General features: G+C 40.0%; 1 protein-coding gene across 1 annotated transcript in view; it reads right to left on the minus strand.

Moving 5' to 3' along the window:
- Positions 1-14,752, minus strand: part of MARCHF11 (membrane associated ring-CH-type finger 11) — a 31,708-nt gene extending 16,956 nt beyond the window's left edge. Inside the window, exons 1-2 of the mRNA XM_085308874.1 lie at positions 14,447-14,752; positions 13,106-13,261 (exon numbers count right to left, since the gene is read on the minus strand). Of these exons, the coding sequence (XP_085165000.1) occupies positions 13,106-13,261; positions 14,447-14,752 (462 nt within the window). The remainder of the gene's footprint in view (positions 1-13,105; positions 13,262-14,446) is intronic.
- Positions 14,753-18,606: the final 3,854 nt, after the last annotated feature.

The following is an 18,606-nucleotide window of genomic DNA, read 5'->3' on the forward strand; positions in this document are numbered from 1 at the left end:
TATCTCTTTGGACACAAAAAGACAGTATCAAAAGGGGTTCTAGAGATTATTTTCTATCTCTTATGGAAAAGAAAGGAACTATTAGTAAATTTTAGCAAAAAATTTTGAATACTTTTAACTGGAAAAAAAGTGCTAATATTGAGACACCTTAAGATATTAAGTCACTCATCAAAGATGTGAAAAAATTACTCAGCATGGAGAGACCAAACAAACCTCTTCTACAAAAATGCCCTGACCACCAGTCAATATACACTGCAATCATCTCTTTTTCATCCTTCCTGTTGATATCTTCTTTTCTACCTTGTTTAAAGTACTTAAGTATTCATTCCAGTTCAGTTACTGAAATTCACATTTCATCTGGTAGCTGGTCTTCCTGAAGGTGTTGGTTACTCATTCTTTCTCTCCTTGATACTTTGAATAGTTACATGKTTTTTTTTTACAAAACACACAAAAGGAAAGATAAAGGATGCACCTGAGAATACTCTGTACCCTAGTGGTTGGTGTATTCCCTTATGAGAAAACTTGATGCAAATCCACTGTTCACCTGAATTAAAGCAAGATTTTAAACTTCCACCTCTTAAGATATTATTTTAATGACTGAGATTTACAAGGTGTTTAGGATACTGCATGGTAGAATGCCTTCAGTGTCATTTTTGGAACTCTTCCAGTTCACATACAATATATACATATTCACTGAACCAAAGAGAAAGCAAATGAAATTGATTCTTCTATTCACATCATCTCCATAGCAATGAGTAGGGAGATGATATTAGCACTGTACAAAGCATCATGGCCTATTTCTGATTCTGACCTCTTTCAACAGGTTCTGGATGCTGAAAAAAAAAGGCCGTGGAAAGACCTCCTCTGTAAAAGAATCATACAAATAATGCGAGGGTGGAAGAAATATAGAAAAAATGTCATATAATTAGAACTTCACAGTTTAGAGTTCTCAGTATATCAAAAGAAGACTGAAGGAGGACTTTCCTACACCATTTTAAGTACTGTAAAAATAAAGAAAATGCTAAGTATTAATGCACTTTTCCAAAGCATGCACGATACCAAATGATTGCAGGATGCTGGAGCCAAACAATGTAGACATACAAACAAATTAGACYGGGTAAGCACAGCTAATAAGTTGCAGACTATCAGCTACCAATATGCCGTTCACAGCAGGAAGTATTTATCACTTTCCACTCTCTGCTTCCAGGCAGTCTATGAATCCATAAAACATGAAATCAACTTGTGTGTCACCATATTTTCAGTGCATCTTTGAATCCTACAGCAATATTACACACAAGTGTAAATCAAGCCTATCACAATAGTTCCAGAAGACCCTTGGGTGAGTACAGCATGAGAAAATGCACTTACACTGTCCATTCCTCCTCCTATTGCTATATGGCAATGAGATGTGTTGCAGAAGTGAAGAGTACAACCCTGCCAGAAAAAAACTGAGTATAGTTATTGGCCTCTGGTGATTTTGGCCCTGAACCAATTTACAAGAATCGAATCAAAATTTTCATGTGACCTAGGAAAATCCAGAAAACAGACAGCATGAGGGAAGGACAGTCCTGATTTCATATACTTCTTTGTAAAATATAAAACAAAGGAGACACTAGACTTCGAGGGTAACAAAAAGATTTAAGAAAAGGAGCCTTAGTTCCAAGGTTGCATTGTCTATTGCTTAAGCAAGATATGTGCATCTTGGGTGAAGGTTAAATGACAAGATGATAAGAATATCAAGATATTACATACTCAGCACATAACAATTGAGAAGACAGTTCTGGGTTCCTGCTTGCACAAAATATTACAGAACTTGCTCCGAAAGTCAATTAGAATGTGCTGAAGATATGCAATAAATCTTCACTTGAAGACAAGTCATAATCATAAAATTATAGATTGTGCAAATGAATATGGGAAATACCGTAGTGCTTGAAAAACTGACCTAACGGAAGAATTATCTTTATTATATATATTGTATATAATAATCATACATTGTGTTAAAAGGCATAATGCATTTGTAATTATAAATTTTAACATAGTGTATGCTTGTTACAATTATTAGTAGCATTTATAAATTAATTTTAGCTTATTATAAGAATTTATTAAACAGCAAAATTTAAAAAATCAGTTGTTTCAGTAAGTTCTTTTTAAGTTCTTTTGAAGGTACATCTTCTCAGGTACTGTTAACACAATCACAACCACAAGCTAGTAGGAGCTGCTGTTTGAATTACTGATCTTTTTTTTTAATAGGTAGGGACAACCATAGTTTTGATCACCCACTTACTTACAAGACTCCATTTTTAAGCTCTAAAAGTATGTATAAGATGCTGTGGTTAATTATATAGAGCTGCAACTTAGATATAAGTATTRTCATATATGATGGCCCTGTCTGTAAAACAGAAAATAGTTGTCTTGTTAATTGTGTATACACTATAACAGAAACGCACTATTTCTCTCTGCATATATCGTGAATATGTCTGAAATCCTTTGGAGTAAATGCATTAAGTTGCACAATATAACTGATGCTTTCTGAACAATGAAAATACCTAGCTTTCTGATTTGTTACATTGTGCATTAACATTCATAGCATTGCAAAAAGCAATGATTATAATAYCAAAGACTGTAATATTCTTTCATATTATTGTGTCTGGAATGCCTTAAAACACGTTTTTGGCCTAACAGTGCTTATAAGATTCATGCATAACCCATATGCCACCTCCTGTGGTACACACACGCATAAAAATGCCCTCAGTTTCTTTCAATTCCAGAAGCACCTAAGAGAAAGAAGGGTAAATCCAGGATGCACATATAGAAAACACATATTTAAAAGAACTACATACTGCTCTGCAAATTGTCTTTCTTTTTTCAAATATATGTCCACAAACACAGTCACACTTTGGTCATCTCCAGACAGTAGTAACTCCTTTAAATTCATTAATTACGTATGATGGAGGTCTCAATCTTCTTTGCAGAACAACAGCTCTCAGATCGCTCTGTCTGAGATTCAGCAAGTCAGCACTATTTCCAAATGTCTTAACAATACTATCAATAGGACTTGAGCTCTGACTAAAGTAACTTAGGTCACTGTTGGACAAACGCCTTACTGGCCCCATAGAAAATCCTGAGACAGTTTATTCCCCTTTTGGAGAATTTTTGCACATAAAGAGTTGTTCTTTTTGATCTCTCTGGAATAGATAAAAATAGACAATTAGATCTTCAAAGGGCCCTGATTCTGCCATTGCAAAGAATGCAAAGGGACAACTGGCATAAACATCCAGTAGATGCAGAATTAGGTTCTCTAGGCTTGCCTGGTCAGACCTGCCTGACTTAGTACCTTATCCAGCTTCCAGCTCTGAGGTAGAGAATATTGACTATGGCCCAGTGTGCCAAAAATCTATACAAAAAGATTCAGGAAAATGGTCAATATTCTGACACTGACTCCAGACAACTTTTGTTACGATGTAGTGAGGATGACCATTGCTGCCATACTGACTATAACTCATAGAGCCTTCTCAGGGAGACGAGAGATTGAAGGAGAGAATGCATCAGTTTCTTCARTCAGGGAACTAGGAATGACTGGGCAGCATCAGCTCTGAAGGAGAAAGATTGGTATTTTTTTCTTGATCATTAAGAGCAGTCTTCAAAATCTTCCAGCAGAAGAATAGCTTTTYGAATGCCACTACTGACTGCCTACTCATGGTCCAACAGACTGAACTGGCTCAGCCTCCTGACCAACATGTTAACTGAATCCAGAATGTAAACCATGAGTAGATAATTTTACGTATTTTTCAAAGGAGTGAGGAATCTTGCACAGTTTATATATGTAAAATCCTGTGACAGTGCTTTCTGTCATCTTTTGAATATGAGGTCCAATTAACATTAGAAAGAAACTTTGTATCTTCCTTGCAGCCCTGAATTGTAAAACCTTTGTATGATGGTTCCTCTCAGAAAAAAACAAGGTTCTACAGCAATAAGGTCATTATAGCAGAGTACAGATACATGTATTGCAAGTAATGGTGATGATAAAATACATTTCCAAAGGAGCTGATGGAAGAGACAAAAGTATCAGAAAATACATACATACTGCTAGTCAGAGAATATGATCTTTCAGAAGATACCTTGTCCACATACAAGTTTTCAGGAGCCACATTTGCAGCCTGATGTAAGGAACTGCACAGGTGCATGCTGCCTTGCACACAAGGAAGAATCAGACAAATCTTCACTGTTGTCATGGGGCATAGCCACAGAAACAAGAACCAGGTGGCTAGAAGGTAATCTCAGGGAAGATAAGTTTTACCAGAAACTGAATTCAGGAAGGTTTAAGGGACCACAAAGATCATAGTGACTATCTAGAAGCTGAAAATATTCATGAATATCTGAAGTAGTTGCAGAATTCTTTGTAAGTCAGCTAAACAACTGCTACTTTGGAACTCTACAACTCTGGAGAGATTCTGAGTGCCACAGAGATAATGAATAGTAGGATCATGGCCTTTCATCACATTCAGAAATTTTCAGAAGGTGCTCTGATTTATTAATGAAAATAAACATTTGATAAATGCAAATTAATGACTGCTTTGAAACAATGCGAAATACCACCTGAATTTGAGATTATAGATGGAGTTATTTAACTTTCTGAAGTCATTTTCTTTCTAATATCCAAAAATATATTCAATAAAGCTCTTTTCCTCTAAAGTGAATGGAATTAATCCTTCGATTGACAGAGGAAATGAGACAGTTTTAACTTCTGCTGAAGCAGATTCCAGAGAAGTCAGAACCTGTCTGACTTCCGTCAGAATCCTGGAAAAAGAGTAGTCAGCATAATTGAAGGGAGTAGAGGAACAGTGACAAATCATGTGTCATAACCATGGATCACAACCTTACCGATTCATATGTCAGAGGCAGTAACAGTTCAAAGCTTGGAAAATCTGGCAAATTTATCATCAAAGTTAGGGAAAGATGAAAAAGCAGAAGAAAGCAACATTTTGATAAAGATCTTGCTCATGCTTCAGAAATGCTAAGTAAAGGCCAAAGGACACAGCACTGTGGAAATGCTGGTGGTTTTTAAGGTGAACAGAACTGATGCCTATACCATTGTCCAAAAACTCTGATGCCAAACAAGCAGGGAAGGAATCTTCGGGAGGTTAGCATGAGGACCTGGTGTATAAGAGTTGTGCAAGGAAGACAGATTCGTTTGTGTCACGTGCTAAACACCAAGACATCTGGAAGTAACTTTGAACTAAGACATCTTTTCTGAACGGCTAGAAGACTGAAGTCATTAGACCTTGTAATATGATTTCCCAAGTATAGTCAACTATTCCACATATTTCTAGATCTTTTTGCCAGGGCTATAGGAAGAAAGAGACAGGCTGAAGTAGAGGATTTTAATTTCCTCAGAAGCATTTGATGATTTTTCTCTGTGTCCTGAGTAATGGATGATATTAGAATGTTTCCTTTAAATTTGACAGATACAAGACTCAAGGAAGGCATCAGTAATTAATCAAGTCGCTACTTGGTGCAAGCATCCAGAAAACAATGAGACAACTTGCAGTACTCTTGTCAGTGCTGCTTGAGAAGGAAATGATCTTCCTCATTAAGTCTCACGAGGATTTTAACTCATCCTTGTATATACCAGTAAGTGTCCTTCTTGGAGGGTGACGTTGAATTATTGGAGCTTTCAATAGTTCTTGTGGCATCTAAAGGAAGAGGTTATGATGTGGAGAACAGTGTTATAAGTGTAGGAAAAGGCTGTGAGTGCAAGATTCCTTTATTTTATTCATCATACTCTGAATAGAACCAGTAGCTGTTATGTTTATTTCTTTAAGCAAAATATGTCAGATCTTTTTCCTCTTACGAAACAGCAGCCCTGAAATTGAGATTTAGAATAGTGTCATCAGCAGAGGAACACAATGTGCTGGGAGTAACCACAAGTTATAGTAGACTGTAAATTGTAGATTATTTAGATTGTAGCAGTGAGAGGTACACAAAATGTTCTTGAAAGAGTTAAACTCTGTCTGTTAGCTCTTCCCTGGTGGGCAGAAGGAGCTTTGTTGACATAAGAAAAGAGAAGGTATACTAAGGTTAATTGTCATTTTCTCAAGATACACCTTTCTGGATTTTATGGAATCTGCCTTTTTCAAGATTCCTGTAGTGCTTGGAAGAAAATTCTTCCAGCATTAATGAAGTAACTAAGTTAGAAAGTATTTCACCTTGATAGTAAGGTTCATGACTTTCTGAAACTACTTAGCAATAATTTTTTGAATTGTATATTACCTGGAGCATAAAAGACCAGAAAATTGAACATCTCAGTATAAAATCTTTTATCAATAATATAAATACTTTGTGCAGGTATTAATATTGTATAGTTCCACCCTGGGAATATGCTTGTCACAGAAATGGCAAGGTTTAACAGTGCCCTGGAGAGAAGACACTGCCAGAAAAATATATAAATACTTTTTTTTAAAAGTACAAAAGGGAAAGAAAAGAGTGTGTGACCAAAGCTGACGGAATCATTCTCCGCTAGCTTCACAAAAATGTAAATAAAAGTGCCAGGAAAAAGAAATATAGAAATAAATAAAATTAAAGGAAAGATTAAATAAAGAAAAAAATGAAGACCTCTACAGGAAAAAGTAGTCATGCAGGCAAAACTCACAATGCAAAGAGAGTGCTCTATCTCAAACAAGTACTTTAGGAGAACTGAGATGATGTAGTTCTTTCAATGTTGTGCTAATGGCATAAAGGATGCCAGGAGTACACTACCACAGGGTAATACAAAATTGTTCTCTATGCTGTAATCAATACTACTTTGCCTAATTTATTTTTTACTGATATTCTCCTATCTTAAATAGACCAATGTAAACATCAGAGAGGCTTGTCTAGCTCCCTACATTCTGTAACTTACGCTCTGACTAGAATAACAGATTTCCTGGGGGAGACTACAAGAGTATGCAATTCTTTAAAAGATAAATCAGTTAAAATACCAACTTTGATCAAATGCTCCATCTAGCAAAGCATGAGCATATAAAGAATCAAGAAAGCTGATCTCAGGTGTTTGTTAGTGGCAATGCAACTGTTCTAGCAAAATCCCACATATTAATTATACCTTCTGTATTCCACTTCAATCTTCACCCATTCCAACTAGAGAACAAGCATAATTTTTGCCATACAATGTTAAAATTCTGTCTAAACTAGAAACTTTCAAGTCTCTGAAGTGAATCATAGGTTCACAGCTTGATCTAAATCTCTTTCTCTACTTTCTCATAGGACTTTCTATGAGACTAAATCAGTCTCATTCCCTTCTTCCAAGGTTCTGTCCACTCGAGTCCTCTCTAATTCAATCTTACCCTCTAATTTCAATTCTTGACTCTATAATCTCCTATGTTCAGCCCTGATAACTTCAGGTCCCATGTTGATGACCATTCTGATCCCCTAGAGGAATGTCATCTCTCCTCATTGGACTTACAAAGATGGCTCAATGGGGACACTCAACAAAGGATCATTTATTGCTTTGATTAGCTTCTTACCTTGGTCTATATCTAGTCTTCTGTTAATAGTTCTTCTTCATCCCTGTCCGACTATCACTGTGATAGGTTGTCTGTCCACTTCCTCACATATTCTTCTTCATTATTACATGACTTTCAGATAATTGATGATTTTTTCATCCCCTTCTACCTTTTATTTGTCATTTGCTACTGATTCATTATCCATCCATCCTTCCAAACACTTTAAAGTTTTGTTCCTCCTTTCCACTCTATAGTCTATCTTGCAGATCTTCAGCTTTGCATGCTAGGATGCAGCACATTGTTAGTAGTGCACCTGTGGCCTACTTATTTCCTGCATTACAAATTTGTTCTCATCTGAATGGCTAATCAAACATTTCTCCAACTTAATTTATTTTTTTCTTCACAACTTTTGGTTGCCCTTGATTTTTTTTCTAGTCCTCCACTCCTTTTATCTCTGAAACTCCCTGCACATTAGTTCCCAGTAGTTTTTCCAAGAAAATACAAGAAAAGAATATAACATAAAATTCTTTATTCCCTGAGCCTTTTTTCTCTGTTCCTTTCCTCTTTTGCAATTCTATGCTTTTTGTCAGTAGTGAAATGCTACTGTTCTGTGTCTATCTATTCTACTATCTACTTTGACAATCTCTTTTGCATTGTGACATCTTTTATCCTTCCTCCTGATCCATGCTCTTATCCCAACCGAATTTCTTTTTCAGTGTCTCATTCTCCTTTGGATCTTTTCCAGAATGCACAGAGCAAATGTATTTTGCCTTTCCCACCACAGAAAAAAAAAATCACCTTTGGCACCACTTGCCTCTCCGTCAGCCAGGCTATAATCTTTCTATTTTTGAATTTATTAAACATGCTACTTAGAACCGATTCTAACTGCTAAGCTTCTACCCAGTGCATGCCACTGAAACTACTCAGAATGCATCAAATTGAAAGGACAATCTAGTCTAGTAATGTCTTCCTAAGAGCAGCCAAAAGCACATRCTTATGAAAAGAATGTAAGTACAACTACTATTGTGTCTACGCTGATGGCTGACAGATCTACTTTTCTGTTTCAGTCATCTCTCTCCTGTCAAAAGTAAAATATTAATCTATTTCTAACATCTTTTTATGGCTATTACTATAAATTTAAGTTCAATTAGCATGCAAATCTCTGTAATTTCCAAATTCTAGCCTTTCTCAAGCAGTATAGATTCGTTCTCCAACCCATCAACCTGTTCTGTAAACCAGGTATTATTTCAAATTTAAATTTCTGTTTGGATCTTCTTTTTCACAGTATTTCTAAACCTTACAGATGCTTTCCACATAACATATCTAAGACTGTTCAGATATAAAAATTTACTTTCTCATCATAATTTTCATTTTATGTCTCAATTACTGTAACACACTTTTATAAGATCTTGACAAATGTGATTTCCTCAGCAGCCACAAGACTGCTTCAAATATAATTTTCTTTTAGGCCATTACTTTGACCATGTTATTGCCATTCTTTCATCCCCATGCTGGTTCCCTTCTTCCCCATCACATCAAATAGAAAAGACTTGACTTTACTCTTAAAGTCCTTCCATGTTTTTACTGACTTATTAGCTGTCTTCTAATAATGACTATTGAGATGCTGAATCTCATCTCTTTTCAGTATATGATATCTACCTCATGCAAGTATTATGTTTTTTAATAGTCCTCCTATATTGCCTTCARCTTTAAAAGATGTTTGCAAAGCCTTGTTATTTTCTTTAGAAGAGGCATTTTAAAATCCCCATTTGAGATGTCCAAAACTCAGTGGTAGTTAAAAATGATTAGTGTATAGAGACTGCTGCTTATTTGACATGTTTTGTATATCCTTATAGACTTGTCCCTTCTATTTTGTTTATACTTCATTGTAAATTGTGCAAGATTGGGACCGTTCTTATTGTTCTTTTTGTGTGTTGACATAGTGCATAGGACAAAGTATCCTCCTGGATCTTCATTACAGGCAGTGATATAAGCAAATTGTTGTTAATAGATAGTTTAGTTTAAAAAGTACAAATTTATATTTGAGCCTTCTCTCCCTCTTTCATTTTAGCTATACCTTACAAACAGTAAATGTCTGCACCCAGGTGAGTACAGTCATTAGCAATAACTTCAACAATTTACCAAACATTTTTCTGAACACTGGCCTCCATACTGAAGTATCTTCAGAATTCTACAGTTTATGCACATTTAATAAAAACTGCACATGCATATGTATACAGGCTGATAAAAGTCTCACTTACAGTCATCCGACTCACGCCAGTGAGATAACTCCAATGAGTGAGGGTTACTCAAATTAACAAGAATTGAAAAATTGAATCTGTGGTTCACAAAATCTGTTGAACATACTGATTTTTATGCTGAGTATCTCAAATCTTAATCACAATTAGGACCACTGAAAACCACTGAACTCATGAGTCACATTCCACTTCAAGTAACCAAAAACTTGCTTAAATAATCTTAACTGCAACCTTAATTTATGTCTGTATTCAAAAATCAAAAATCAAACTGAATAATTAACAATTTACTTTTTAAAATAACTTATTGTTTGGACATCTTCCTGATGTCAAAAAGGTGTCAAACTGTCATATAATTCATTTTTAAATTAATAAATCAGCACATTGTATCACTTTTACAATAGATCCAATTCACCTAAAGTACCAGAATGTAATGTGTTAATCAACAGAAGTGCAGGATGTGTTAAACACCTCACATAATAGTACTTTATGGCTGACTACAGTAACAGTTTAAAAATAACACTCTCTAAATATATTTTATTTCCATTTTTATAGAAATGATGTTTTTAGCATTGAAAATATTTTTTCTCAGCTTTTGCATGACTATTTACTTTAAACATTACTTCTGAATCTTATAACAGAATTGACACTCTGCAATATACATTCATACTTAACTGCAAGTCTAGTGAACTAATTTACTAATTTAGCTTAATAACTAAATATCTTCCATAAAAAGAAAGCAATCCGTTTATATGTCCTTTAGAAAGGAAATCCTTGCAAATCATAAAGCTTAACAAACCAATATCAAAAACATTCCTGATGGTGCTTTTTTTTCATTAATATAAAGTGTAATTTTATGTAGTTTTATTTCCAAGTCAGACATACAAAATTCTTCTTCTCTTTTTATGATCCCTCCAAAACCTTTCAAAATTCCTGGTCTAAACTAGTATTTGTTCCATTTTCCCCCCATTATAGCCCTGATTATTTTCTAGGTAGGTATTAATATAACCTTGCCTATTACTGGATCAAACTCTGTCCTGCTGTAAGGAGCAGGTCCAGCAACATGAAATGTGTTTTCATTAATAGATTACTGCATGGTTATATCTGTCTCTCTGATAAGATATAATCCTGAGAAGGGTGTTGAAAAGAATAGCTCAACTTGCATTTCTCTATGAAGCAGCATATCAAATGTCATCAACTCGTTTGTGCTGTTCTCCCACTGTTAGCCAATTGGTTAATTTAATTATTTTTATGCTTTAAGATCTAGTCCTATATTAAGAGTCTATGTGTTTCCAAGACTGGGCCCTTAAAAAGGAATTAACTAGCAGTTGCTGAAATGCACACAGTGACAGTGAAAAAACTATTGGAACAGGTCACTCATAGTAAATTGTGTTCCTTGAATTTACTCCAAAGAGGCCCCCCTTTGGGATTATTTTCTCTGCCAGGAAGCAACAGAAACCATACAAAATGTTAGCTATTACGTGGGATATTCATATGCATTCCAATGTTCTGGAAGGAAAACATAGAAAAATCTTCTACTTTTGAACTCCCTAAGCATTGCTACATTCCATAAATATCTCAAGTAGAAGTAAACCTGAAGAGTTGGTGTAAATCTGCTTAGACAACTTACTTGAAAAAAAGTACTTTTGTAAATAATCTCCTTTTTCTCTCTTACGACATTGCCTACAGAGATCTAATCAGTAAAAGACCAGCAGAGACAATTCTGAGGACATCAGCTGCAGCAGACTACTAATTGAATTATTCCTGTCCAAATATTCTATCTAATGTAATGTAACAAGTCTTGCTTGCTTGAGAATTTTTAAGTGCATTAGTTGTCTAAATAAAAATTTTGTAATATACCTCTAGATTTAAATGGTCAGCTCCTTAGCTTTTAATCAAAWCCTAAAAGGGCTTAAAAATGGTTTCTTCCAGTTAAGCAAATGATCCAGTATCTGTCCAAAAGTTTACTAAGAGAACTATTAAAAATAGACAATACTATTATGGTCAAGAATGTAGGAGAGAAGTCAGGGCATGTTAAGATTAATCACCCTTATAAAAATATATGCAGGAATGCAGTTTTGAAAGTTCCTTGTAGATACAGTCACTGCAAGAAGAATTTTCAGTGATAGGAAAAGAAAGGTACTACTGTGTACCTCCAAAGAGATGCACGACCTTTTGAGTGTCAGGAGTTCAACACTGTGAGTGCAGGTATAACTCATTTGAGTGTGCAACTCCATGAAATCTGTATGCTATTTTGACTGAAAGACAAAAGCAATTTGAAATACTGTGTTCCCTAAAATCCTTTAGCCTAGAGCAGGTTGAGATTCTATCCAGTAAAGCTTATCAAAGGAAGTGCCCTTTTTGGATTCATAAGGAGAAAGCTTGAAATCATAACACGTTCTGCACCTAATCTAAATGATTGTAAGCAAATGTTCCAGATATCCTGCATTCAGGGAAAGCTTGTCACTTTTGCACAACTGTCATTACCATCCAAGCMTGTGGTTTCCATAAAAGTCCTATCACATTCAGGCTCAGAAAAATTATAGGAGTGCTTTGGCCTTTGGGAGTTCCATATTTCTGAGCTCATGGATCAAAAACAGAAAAAAAGGTACAATTAGCTTAAWAAATACATTCCTCAGATGTATGAAATACAATTTCTGGAATTTAAGCCTCTAAAGAATTCTAATAGTGCAAAGTGGTGTTTAGGCTTCCCTAACAAGTCTGCTAAAGTTTTGAGCTCCCTTTCCCCTCCCTATGAATATGCTACCACTAAATACTCTACTTTCCAGCTGCATGGTGTGATACTGATAAGAGGGAGCTGGGAAAAATGTTACTGCATATTTCAGTTTCTGAATCAGCCTCTGGTGGACAAATTTTAAACAGGATTCTGCTATTCATGACTGTGCCAGAACTGAGAAGTCACCTCCTTTCTATTGCTTTCAGTAGATGAATATAGGCAAAACAAGTTTTATTTGTATCTCTCCTCTGGACCTCAAGCTTGAAGAATGAGTGAAATGAGCCTTTGACTGAGTCGAGCAGGTGGATCCAAGTTGCTCTGTCATGTCTCAGTTTGACTTATCTAACTAAAAGGTTTAATAATCTCCAAAGACTATTTCTCTGTCTAGCCAAAAGCTAGAAGAACCTACTAGAATCAAATGACTGCATGCTTCAATATGTAACTGCTCTTAAAAACCAACTTTAAGTGAGTGCCAGTGCCAACTAGTGAAGTCTTTAGGCTCTTCCATTAGAATTTCAAAAAGTCTAGAAATGAAAGTAAGTACCATTTTGTTTTTAAAAAGACTGAAAATATGCATTTTTTAAAATATACAAGCCAATAAATAAAGAAATTACCTGGCAAGGCTTTTTCATTTTAATTGCTATAACATGGTATCTGTAACAGCAGAGTTCACAGGTCCATGACCCTCTTTCACTTATCCACTTTAACAGGCAAAGCTGATGTGTGTACCGTACTGACCCATCACAGCGGCATGGATTTAACAATTCACCCTGAAAAGGCAACACAGTAATATTAACTTTAAAAGAATCTTTAAAATCACATGTAGACTTAATATCAAAATATTTACAGGTCTGTAACAATGAATCAATCTCAGTTTCAAGACATTTCAAGATGCATTTTTGGTTATAATAAAATTCAGTAATTAAACTATTTTAAAAACATGTAAGTGCTCTTAATCATACAAAACCAGATAAATATCTATGTGTGTGTATATATGTATGTAAAACATACGAAAAATTACCGTGGGTCAAAAAGCAGTAACATTAGGTCTTTCATATGCCTCAAACAAATTGTTGGAGGCATTTTCCCTGCAGTTATTCATAACCATCGCTAAGAAAGAAGTGGATGACATCACAGATAGTGGTGATCTTTAAAGAGGAGTCTGTGTTGGTCAGATAGCTGGCTGTCAGACTTTATCTGAAATAACAAAACTAAACTCATCCACTGATGTTTCTGTATTTCTGTGTGATATAAATCATCTGTTCTCCCATTCCCTTGACAGACAAAGTATAACAAGCTAGTTATGGATCCATTGCTGATATTGTGTCCAGTAAAGGAATGAGAAAGAAGATACCTGGATGTCTTCTTAACAGCATTTGTAAACTAACACTTTAATTTTAAAGGATAGTAGAAACATGAGAAATTCGTGTTGCTTAAGATCTCTGAGGGGGGAGACCGAGCATATTGGTGAGATGATGCACAGCATGTAAGCCGGCCATAGTAAATCTCTGGTTTTCCTGAACCTCTGCGCCGACTCGAAATTGCCCCAAGCGTTTGTCTCAGCCGCCTCGTACAGTGCCGACGGATCATCGCCATACCCATCCCGCAGCAGACACGGAGGAGTGCGATTTCTGCGCGGGGCGCCGGCCGGATCCCGGCACGCAGAGTCCGGCCTCCCTCGGCAGCACGCGGAAGCGCTCGGCCACTTCGCCCGCTTCCAAGCAGCCGCGAGGTTGTGGGGCGGGGGAGGGAGAGGGGGCTGGGCAGGAGCGGGAGCCCGGGAGGGCGGCGCCGAGCCCTGTCCCTGGTGCTGATCGCTGCTTCCCTCCGCCGCGCGGCCTCGCCTGCGCGGCCGCCTCCCCGCCGTCCGTCTGCTCCGCGGAGCCGCCGCGGGCGAAGGGAAGGGGGTCGGTCCGCGGGGCGGGGGCGCCGCGCAGCCGCCCCGCGCTCCTCACCTGCTCTGGGCCCTGGAAGCAGATCTTGCAGATGGGGCCGGCCCCGCCGGGGTTGCTGCCGCTGCCGCTCTCGCTGCTGCACACCGAGCGCGTCTCAGGTTGGTCGCTGGCCCCGGCCCCCGCCTCGGCGCGGCCGCTCTCCGAGCCGCCCGTCCGCCCCTCTCCGGCTCCCGGCGGCGCCGCGCTGGGGCCGCCGCTCTCTCCCTCCTCCGCTGGGTCCCCGGCCGCCTCCGCGGCTCCGGGCGGCTCCAGAGGGGCGGTGGGCTCCTCGGGACAGAGGACGCCGCGCCCCCCGGCGCAGCTCATGCCCGCTCCGGCCCGGGCACCCTCTCGCCGGGGGCGGGCGACGGAGGGAGGGAGTGGTGAGGGCGCCCTGCTGCCTCCGAGCGGCCGGGAAGGTGACCCGGCGTGGCCGCCTCCCTCTCTCCGCCGCGCTCGGCGAGCCGGGTCCGCAGCCGCCCCGGCGGTGCGTGTGCGTGTGTGTGTGTGCGCGTGGAGGCGGCGGGGCGGAGCGGGAGGGGGAGGGAGGGGCAGGTCCGGCACGCGCCGGGTCGCGTCCGGCAGCCAACGGCCGCCCCCGAACGCCCGGGAGAGCGCGAGCGGCAGACCGTTACTCGGCACGCGCCGCGCCGCGGGAGAAGGAGGGGGAGGGGGAGCGCGAGTCAAGTCACCGCAGCCGCCGCGGACCCGCAGCTGTTGAGGCGCCTTCCCTCTCCTCCCCCGCAGCGGCGCGGCCAGCCCCGCGCCCGGCTCTGCCACCGCGGGTGGGCGCCGACCGCGGAGCCGGGCGTTGCGGAGGCACCGCCGCCTTGTCTCGCCAGTCCGGGCGACGGCCCTTCCGCCCGTCTCCCCCTCGCCGCGCCTGCCCTCCCGCCGCTGGCCCGCGTGCCAAGTGCCGCTGCGCCCTCTCGTCAGCGCCCAAACGGCGCCGCCCCCGTCCCCCCGCGCCGCGATGGCCCCGCGGTGCGCACAAGGCCGCCTCGCCGTGTGGCGGCGCCGCCGCCCTCCGCCCCCACCCGCGGCCCTGGCGGCGGCCCCAGCACCGGCGGCTTTCCTCTCCTCGCCCACTCGCAGGCCCTCTCCGCTCATCAGTCACAGCACTCCAGCGCTCGCAGGGCTCTTCAGCCCTGGCACCCCGCTGGGGGACAGAAGCTTTTAAGGAAAGCACACTTTTTTTGTAATTGGGTTTTCATTATAAGAGGTTACAGTTGCAAAACCGTCAATGAAACAAGYATTCAACAGTTGTTCTTAGAGGGTAAAATATTAATCCATCTATTCTTCTGTGCTGACTTTTTTTTTCCCTGAAGTTCATTCCATTATCTCATTTTCTAAACTACTCTATGTCTGCTAAAGGCATTATGATCACATGTCTTCTTAAAAATTCCCACACTGGTTAGAAATTCTTTAAACTTTGGCTGCAGTTGCTAAAGAAATGTGTCTGTGAATTTCGGCATCAAATGTAACACCAGGGCACATTTCATCTCATGAAAAAGACAGCAACTGTCTGCATGGGGAAAGAGGGGRAAAAAAGAATGCAAAGGATGACTGCGAAGCTAGCCATATGCTCTTCCATGGCCATATTTAGATTAAAAGAGTGGTGAACTCACCAGTTCTTATAATCTTCATTGGCTCCATGTTTTGTATCAAGATGAGGATGTACCTGGATGAACTCAGAAACTGCCTTGATGAGAAGTGTTTTGATAGTAGTGGCTTTCTTGATGTGGTCATTTTATTAGAAGACCAAAGAAGTCTACGAAACTGAAATAGCACTGCTCCATGATCATATGACTTGTCAAAATTTCTAAAGAGGGTTGCTGAACATACACCAAACACCTGGCTCAATCTTCTGAGCCAGCTGGAAACCAGCTCGGGCATATTGCAGGAGAGTGAAATTCGAACTAAGTGGGGCAAGGCATGGCGAAAGCCCTTTCACCTCTCTTAGATCCTGCACCTATTAGGAAAGCCATGAAATAGATGCATTAAAAACCAAGAAAAACATACCTGTTTAAAAATTTGCTTTAAAAGAGGTGTGCATGCAGAGGTTGACTTCTTGTAGTAGAGTAAGAGATATCATTATATCTCTTATTATCATTCACTAGTGCCTATTCTCATTGTTACTATAATTAAAGAAGAAAAAAAATCTTTGCTGTGATGGCTTTGCATTACCTAAGCCAATGCTAGCCATTTAGCTTGACATCAGAACAAGATACTCCAACCTGAAACTGCTTTTTTCACAAGATGGATGCCAAGTAGGTTAGTAACATGGATCAGGCCAGATTTAGTGTTGTAAAACAAAAAATGCTTACTAGGGGGCCTCATTCTTCCTCAGAAGAGGTTTGTGATTAGGGCAGCCAAGATAGGTGTTGAATCAGGAATCACGTTTGACAGACCTCTGTATCTCTAGCTAGTAGCTTCCACATTCTTTTGGCTCAATTTAAGCCCATTCCAGGTTTCTCTCTTCTGAAAATACATTGGACTGGATCGCGCAAGGTATCTCTTCATTTTTTCACTTGTAGTGATATTTCCCATTACATCATCATATTCCATAAGGGTTTAATGACTTCCACTGGTTTCATACAGGTCAGTACCAAAGATCTGTCGAACGCGCTGTCTGGTGCTTATCAGCTGAGCAAGATACCAAGCTTGCAGGAGACAGGAGCACAGTCAGGGTTTGAGTGATAGAGCTGGCACACCTCATTCCCACTGCTTGGAGGCCATCTGGGCTCACACAAGCTTGTAAAAACTCACGTTGCAACTTCTCCTTTAATACCAGTTTTCCAAGGTACTGCTGTCATGGTAGATACCTATAGGCTAATTCTTTGGGATCTTTAGGAAGTCTAAGCTTTACATATTTCAGGAAATGAAAGTGTTTTTCAGTAGCTTCTTTCTTAACACTTTTACAAACCGGCAGCAGGAGGTACAAGACATACATGCTCTGTTCCAAAGCATCTGCTCTTACATATACGAGGGATAGGAATGTCACATTGACAGTGATATTTTGATTAACTATGGATACTGTAGAATTATGAAATTCTCTTACATTTGATTTTCTCATAGCAAGTAATATCTGAAGAGGTTGACAGATTAAGCAGAAAAGGAGATAGAGCTATACAAATAGACTAATTCTAAAGAAAGAAGGAACTATCACAGATAATGACAAAATAATATCAGAACAAAAAGATGAGTCCAAAATACTGAGTGAAAGAGAACTAAAACAGAACTATAAGTAAAAGGCAGTGGAATCAAAGTAGTGAAATAAGAAATAAATACAAAAAAGTTACACTCATCTGCATCAGAGAAAAACTGTGCTATTGTTACAGAATCACAGATTCATGGAATGGTTGAGGTTGGAAGGGACTTCAGGACATCATCTAATCCAACCCCCTTGCTCAAGCAGGGTCACCCAGAGCATGTTGGATAGGATTACATCCAGGTGGGTTTTGAATATCTCCAGAGAAGGAGACGCCACAGCCTCTCTGGGCAACCTGTTCCAGTGCTCTGTCCCTCTCACTGGGAAGTTGTTCTTCCTTATATTCAGGCGGAACTTCCTGTGTTTCAGTTTGTGCCCCTTGCCTCTTTTCCTGTTGCTTGGCACCACTGAAAAGTCTGGCCCCATCCTCTTGACACCCTCCGTTAAGCTATTTGTAGGCATTGATAAGATCCCCTCTCAGTGCTCTCCTCCCCAGGCTGAACAGGCCCAGCTCTCGCAGCCTTTCCTCATAGGACAGATGCTCCAGCCCTCTGATCATCTTTGTAGCCTTGTGCTGGACTCTCCCTGTCTCTCTTGTACTGGGGAGACCAGAACTGGATGCAGTACTCCAGGTGTGGCCTCAGCAGGGCTGAGCAGGGTGAGAAGATCACCTCCCTTGACCTGCTGGCAAAAGTCTTCCTAATGCACCCCAGGATACCATTGGCCTTCTCTCGACAATCCTCTGAGTTCTGCCTTTCAGCCAGTTCTAAAGCCACCTCACTGTCCACTCATCTAACCTGCACTTCCTGAGCTTGCCTAGGAGGATATTATGGGAGACAGTGTTGAAAGCCTTGCTGAAATCAAGGGAGACAACATCCACTGCTCCTCCCTCACCTATGCAGCCAGTTGTGCCAACATAGAGGGCTCTCAGATTGGTTAAGCCTGATTTCCCCTTAGTGAACCTGTGCCA

This window comes from Rhea americana, unplaced genomic scaffold (assembly GCF_003343005.1).
Source record: "Rhea americana isolate MKP2758 unplaced genomic scaffold, rheAme1 scaffold_285, whole genome shotgun sequence".
Lineage (NCBI taxonomy): Eukaryota > Metazoa > Chordata > Aves > Rheiformes > Rheidae > Rhea > Rhea americana.